Raw genomic sequence first — 6909 nt, 5'->3', positions numbered from 1 at the left:
TTGGCGAAACAGTAGACGAATATAAAAACCTACGGTTTCATGGGCTATATTTGGACATTTACTAATTTTTGGCTAAAAATTGTTAATCATTTTCTTAATTTGGCAAGATTAGTAATTACCCTTTTAATTTTGGTAAACATCATTTTACTTTTAACCTCTCATATGTAATAAAAACTTATAATGACTAACCAAAATTTGGTTTTCGATAACAAAGAATCATTCAAGTTTTTGAATTATTCGGTGTCAACAAATAACATGTTTTCATTCAGAATCAAATTCATTCAAAGTCTCTGAATCATTCAACACTAAATCATTCATAAGTTACCGAATTCAACATTAACCCAAATTTGGTTCTTAATAACAAATTCATTCAAAGTCTCCGAATCATTCAAGTTTTTGAATCATTCGGTGTCACCAAATAACATATTTTCATCTAGAATCAAATTTATTCGGAGATGTTTTTGAATCATTCAACACTACATTATTCATAGGTTACCAAAAGTCTTATGATTAATGATAAAAAAAAACAGATTAATGTTCAAGCCGGATAAAATCATACTTAATTGTGGTTAAGTATAAATTAAGTTTTGAACGTCTAACAGATCAGCTACAAGTTTGCATCGTATACAAAAGTTTTTTGCCATACACAACAATTCATGCATTATATAGTTGTACAATACAACATTTTAAAGCACCAATTGTTGTGTATGGAGAAAAACTGTTGTGTACGGATCAGCTCCCTTTGCAAAAGCACATACCATAATTATCAAAGTTTTCGAAGTCTACACATGCATCAATATTTTGAGTTAAGTTGGAATTAAACACAAAATATAACTCTGATAAGATATCTTGGAGCTATGTCATCTCTCAAATAAAAATTTCCCTTTATGTTACAGTTCTTATTATGCGTACTTATTGTAAGTTATATGAGCCGAAACCTTTTCTTGAAGGAAATTTATTTTCCCAAAAATAAGGAAGCAGATGAACCAAACAAACTTATGTGTCTTTAATTTTATCAAGGCAAAGAGATTCTTGACCTAACTTTATCTTTTAAGGCAAAGTATGGTCACACATCATGGGTGGCACACCACCAACCACCCCCATTTTAATTGCCAAAAGTTATCAATTAATATCAAACACTACATACACTGGATAACATTATCCCCTTCCCCTTCCCCACCCCACCCCACCCCACCCCACCCCACCATCTTTTCTTACAACCACACAATCAGGAATCATCACATGTGCACAATCCCCAAAAAAATATCACATCTAATTTAATACTCCCATTATCCCTTAACATAAATAAAACACCATAATATTATTCTTCTTATTATTATTATTGCTACCATTTATCATCAATTGACTCACCACATGTGATGTGATCTCGAATTGTAGATATTTGGCATTTTGGCCCCATGCCCTACAAACCATCCATTAGATCAAATCCCACTCACATCATTCAAATCAAACCCCACTAATTTCCACAACAAACAAAATGGAACTAGTGGTGTATTTCGTTCATTTTCTTTCCAATTACAAAACACATATGTATATATATGAGAGATGAGAGACGTGACAATACAACAACATGATAAAATTAAAACAGAGATTAATTAATTATATAAGTCAATAACTAATTACGTGATTGACACTCTCTATTATTATTATTATTATTATTTTCCTTCTCTTTCAGATGAGATGATGTTCATTGTTCAAGCAACACTGATCATGCCATCTCCCGTGTTGAACCCTGAGATCACTTGATAAGATGACTGATTATGGTTATGATCGAATGATAGGGAAAGATTTAAAGATACTGGTAATGGACTGGTTTCGTATTTCTGATTTAGATTAAGATCCACCATTGTTGATGGATTCGGAGTTGGGAAGACAGGGATTGAGCGAATGAGTAGCATTGATCCGTTGTTGACTTGATTCTCAAAGTGTACTGGAGATACAGTCATTGAAGATGGTATGGATGGTTGCACAACCGCTTGAGTTTTCTCGACGTCATGAACTTGTTGTTCTTCTGTTTGCATAACAGCAACCTAATGATCACGCAGGAAAGTGTTACTTGCTGTTTGATTTAGGGAATGGTTTGTGATGAGTATTGATTTAGGTTTGTTGAAACTCACCGAATCTGTAGTGATGTCAAATAGGCTAGATCTACGGCGGCGGCGATTGAGGTTGCTCCGGCGAAGGAAGTATTTCTGAGCATGGCTGGCAACTTGTGTAGGGGTACGAGTCTTGACGAAATTCCTTGAGATTCCTCTCCAGTCTCCTTTGCCGACTTTCTGTAGCCCTAGGAGGAACAGCTTGTGTTCATCCTCGGTCCATGGAACTCCTGTAGAAAAACAGTGTCGAAATAATTAGTGGTTTGACATAATAAATTCGTCAGTGAAAATCTGATTGCAAAGGAATTGGCAAACAATAAAAGTAGCTAAAAACAGGAACGATCGTATTCTTCTTTCATCCTCTGTTCCAATCGTAATCATGTTGAATTGACAAAAACGCAGCAATCGATTTTGATTTAAAAAAACGAGGAAAAATATCAACGCCGCGACGAAATACGAGTACATGGACAAAACTGATCTTTTTGGATAAACAGGATAAGAGATAGAGATGTTACGGATAACGTGAGATCTAACCTCGTTTCCGCTCCCTGCTACCGTTAGACTGGTTGCGAACGGCATCGTCGGCGGAGGCGTAGCCGGTGTCGGCAGCAACAGCGACGGCGGCGGAGACATCGATGTTATTATTAGACGATTCTCGAGTGGCAGGGTGTTCATATTGCGAGAGATTATTCATACTCACACTTTTCCTCATCGGATCAACCTTCACTCTCACGCCAAACAACATGATCTCCCCGGCGCCGATGCCAGAGACGTCGGAAGACGAATCATCTGCGGGCGTTAAACAAGAACGAGAGTCATGGCCATTGGAACCACACTGCGTGCAGCAGTGTGATTGCGATTGCAATTGCGACATGATTTTTCCTCGCTACAAAATTCATCAACAGATAAACCGATCAATTCGCAGAATCGAAACGCAGTAACTTTCAAATCAATGGATTGAAAATTGTTTACCTACTAATTCCGTTGTAAGTGGTTAAGCTCCGTCGTGTTTCTGTGGAGGATATGCTGTTGTCTAGACGTGAGGATCAGTGATGGGCGTACAAGTGTTGTTGTAGAATAGAGATAGGGGGCTAGGGGCCTAGGGGGGTGTGTGTGTATAGGACTGGTGGTATATATAAAACGAAAAATGACAGGTGAGATCCATGTGGTATTGTGTTGGAGTTTGTAACCGATAGACGTGGCAGACAATGTACGGCTTATTAACCTTCCAATAATTCCTTTCTAGTAAATCAAAATTATCGGCTTCCTTTTTAACTTTTTAAATTACCAATTTCCATGTTGAGGCTACATTTACATTACAGCATCCACAACACACAATCTCTTTCGTTAGGTTTATACGTCTCTAGTATTTACTCAACAAACAACTTTTAACCTTTAAGTGTTTTTACAAAACTTATATATGAATCCTGTTATTAGACATTTACACAGTTACGCTTTGTTCTCGAGTTTTTTTAATAAATGGAAAAAGGTGGAACGAAAGAAAGGAGAATGGAATGAAAACCCAATCTCCAGACCAAAATTTTCATTAAAAAAATTAAATGTTTAGTCAATTCACACCTACAAAAAAACTTAGATAAAACCATTTAAGAGTATCGTCAAAAGCTATCATGTGCACAAATCTCCCATGGATGCAATGTAATCGATCCGTTCTCCTCCATGCCTGACTCGGCGAGTCAGCTGGTCAGAAAGAGGGAAAATCGGGATTTTGTGCTTCTTTGGCTGTGGGATAGTTACCAAAACGTTTTTTTATTTATATAAATCAGATTTTTATGATATTGGGTGATTATCTTTGCCAAAATTAAAGATAACTTCATATTAGTTAAATAATTATTTCCTTATATGATTAGATTTAATTATTTGGATTATTTGGTAAATTATCTTGCAAGAATTTGGACTAGGTCAAATTAGATAACCACCAATTAATTGTTAATTGCCTTATTTGAATTTTGTGATCTAGAATATTCTTGATAAAGTTTGGAAAAGTTTCAAATTAATCCCTTTAGGTTTTATAGTTTAAATTTGAACTTAAAAGTTTTTGTTTTTGAAATTTAAATAAGTTAAACCTTAATGTTTTGAAATGTTTCAAAACTTGTCCTGAAGTTTTGGAATTTAAAAGTTGATTAAAAGTTTAATTTTGAAAAAATGTTAAATTCTAAAACCCTAGTATTTTGAAAAGTTTAAATTACACCCTCATGGTTTTATTAATTAATTAAATTGTATAATTAAAGGAGATTTAATAAACCCATAAAGTTTGGTTTACATTTAATTAAATTAAAAGTATAATTTATTAAATTAGACCACCTAGTATTTTAAAAGTGTAAAATACACCCTATACTATATATAACATTAAAAGTCTAGTATTATATATGTGTGAGTAAACAGTCAGTTTTACCGTTAGTAGGCCTCATTCACGAAGCTGGTCTATAAGGGGTGTTTAAGGAAATTGCCTATAAAATGGCGATTGAATGGGTATCCACTCTTACCCACCGCACTCTTGACTAGTGGAGGGTCGTTAGCCGAACGGGTAGTATAGGACAGAAACCTTCCAGTATAAGTATAATGAAGTACAAAAGTAACTAAATGCTTTTACAAAATTCCCAATCTTAGTTACTTTAGGCAAAAGTGAATTGATGCAATTCCATGAAATTACACTTTGTGCCCTTGCGAAGACGTTAGTGGAGCGTGTGTGGTTAACCGACACACTAAATGGTTCTAAGCAAAGGTAGCAAAGGGTGACTCATTGTTTGTCATAGTTCGGTGGAGCGTATGTGGTTAACCGGCACATCGAATAGGTGACTGTAACATTTGGGGGCACCATGTAAGTTTGCATGGTTATTCACACCCTGTTTTGTGATCCTCGGCATCCCAGTCACAAATCGAGGGGCATATTGAGATTTAAACATGCCATTGAAAAGTTCAATGAATCTCAAAGGATCTAGGAATTTTCAATAGATTTAAAACTTAAATTTCTTTTTCGTTTTTCATAGTGGAAATTGGTAAATTGTCATTTACCTACCTACAAATGTTTTTCAACTAGATTACGGCATCCCTCTTCTAGGTTGTGGAGTATTGTATTGGATCCTAGCCTCGATGTTTCATTTGGGTGTCACATCGAGGATCCTAATCAACTTAACTTGAATTTTCTCCCATTTTGTAGATTTCAAAGTATGACAACTATGGTCTTCCCAAATCCCGTGGGACAAGCTTTCCACATGAAGACGATATTCCACGATTCGATCGGGGAACAGAGATCATGCTTTACTTCCTTCACCCCCTCCAATTATTCTCCCTAACCCACAAGTTCGAAGGCTTGAAAAGTTCAAGCTCACTCAAGCCCTTTTGGCAAGTAAACATGGGAAACCTGTGTGTGTACACGTCTTAGAGATGAAGTCACACATCGATAGGTTAAGAATGTTGGGTGTCGAGATTTCAGGTAAGTTGGCTGTTGACTGAGTTCTTCGGTCGCTTCCTGAATCATATAGTGAATTCGTTAGAGAGTACTATATGATGGATCATGACGTGACCCTCATTGATTTGACCTATTTATTATAGCTGTTGAATCAGAAATGATTTGGCGAGCTGGTCGAGTAAATTTTTCTGGTGAATCAAAGTCCCAAACTTCAATGGACATTGAAAATGGTGACATTGGAGATCCATAAAAGGTGAATTCTGAGATAGTTCCTTGTGCCATTCCAAAAGAGTCCATTTTCTTCTATTGCCAAGAGAAGGGGCATTGGTGAGGAATCCCCTTAGCAGTAGTGTCCATCCCGATGATAGTCCTTAGACTAGGTCCCTTGTGTTAGATGTTTTAGGGACGTAAAGTGAGGATAATGGGAACGGGTAATCGGGTTTGTTTGGTTTGATAAAGCTAATAAACTTATTTATTGTGGGTTGAAAACCCTATGTGCTCACCAGGCTCCCAAGCCTGACCCACTCAGTTTCTTGTATTACAGGTATTGCGCATGAGCATAGATGTGATGTCTTGGGATGAGAGATTAAGGGATTTTAGGCCTGTAAATACAGAATAATGTAGTAAGACCTATGATGTATTGTTTATGCTTATGATCTGTATCGAACATACCATCCTGAGTCTTTTTAATGAAATACATTTCTATGGAAATTCTTTTGATAAATCTTTATCATATTTTGTTTTGGGACAAATTCCACAACACTTTTATTTAAAATGTTACTCTGACTTTTAAACAAAGCATAAACAAAATCGGTTGAGGTTGGTGAGAAGAGGAAATTTGAAGGGTCTGCTAAACCCAACAAAAAGAAGAGTAAGTTCGGTTCAAAGAAGCTCGGGGGAGGAGGAAATGAATTAAAATGGTGCGAGAAGTGCAAGAAGAAGCACTCGGGAAAATTTAGCGAGGAAGTAACCTGCTACAAGTGTGGGAAAACGGGGCACTATGCCAATGAGTGCACCATCAACAAGAGGGTGTGCTACGAGTGCTATGAAGAAGGGCATATTTCTAAGGATTTCCCAAAGAAGAAAGATGCGGGAAGGCCCAACATACCACCGAAGCCGAAGGCGAGAGCCTTCCAGATGACGCTCGAGGCTGCGAAGGAGGCAGCAGACGTCGCTTCAGGTACCTTTCTTGTAAATGGTTTGCCTGCCAATATACTATTTGATATCGGAGCCAACTATTCCTTTGTATCGCATAGATTTGGTGGGAAATTAGCATTGCCTGTAGAAAAACTTGATAATGCCCTGATTGTAGAAGTTGCTAGTGGCAAATTCGTACCTGTTAGTAACCATATTAGGAACGTA

The 6909-nt window shown here is 36.7% G+C and overlaps 1 protein-coding gene across 2 annotated transcripts; it reads right to left on the bottom strand.

Annotated features, from left to right (window-relative positions):
- Nucleotides 1-1461: 1461 nt before the first annotated feature.
- On the bottom strand, nt 1462-3248 carry LOC145052359 (transcription factor MYB1R1-like). Of its 2 annotated transcripts, none has more exons than XM_079000169.1 (4): nt 3090-3248; nt 2652-3003; nt 2139-2347; nt 1462-2051 (listed from the first exon to the last, which is right to left on the bottom strand). In XM_079000169.1, the coding sequence occupies exons 2-4, from the start codon at nt 2989-2991 to the stop codon at nt 1716-1718; spliced, it is 885 nt and encodes a 294-aa protein (XP_078856295.1). In that variant the 5' UTR covers nt 2992-3003; nt 3090-3248; the 3' UTR covers nt 1462-1715. The 2 variants fall into 2 exon arrangements, with proteins under 2 accessions (XP_078856295.1, XP_078856296.1); XM_079000170.1 differs by having other exon boundaries at nt 3094-3232.
- Between the last annotated feature and the right edge of the window lie 3661 nt (nt 3249-6909).

The sequence above is a fragment of the Lactuca serriola genome, chromosome 5 (assembly GCF_051521515.1).
Source record: "Lactuca serriola cultivar US96UC23 chromosome 5, Lser_US96UC23_V15, whole genome shotgun sequence".
Lineage (NCBI taxonomy): Eukaryota > Viridiplantae > Streptophyta > Magnoliopsida > Asterales > Asteraceae > Lactuca > Lactuca serriola.
Note: the sequence above shows the minus strand (reverse complement) of the source record. Positions and strands in the feature narration are given on the sequence as shown.

Bases quoted from the DNA above. Each gene is read 5' to 3' on its own strand.
- LOC145052359 (XM_079000169.1), bottom strand. From the start codon at position 2,991: ATGTCGCAATTGCAATCGCAATCACACTGCTGCACGCAGTGTGGTTCC. The intron at 2,348-2,651 runs GTTAGATCTCAC...GTTTTTCTACAG, and splicing joins TAGCAGGGAGCGGAAACGAG to GAGTTCCATGGACCGAGGAT. The intron at 2,052-2,138 runs GTGAGTTTCAAC...CGTGATCATTAG, and splicing joins TTGACATCACTACAGATTCG to GTTGCTGTTATGCAAACAGA.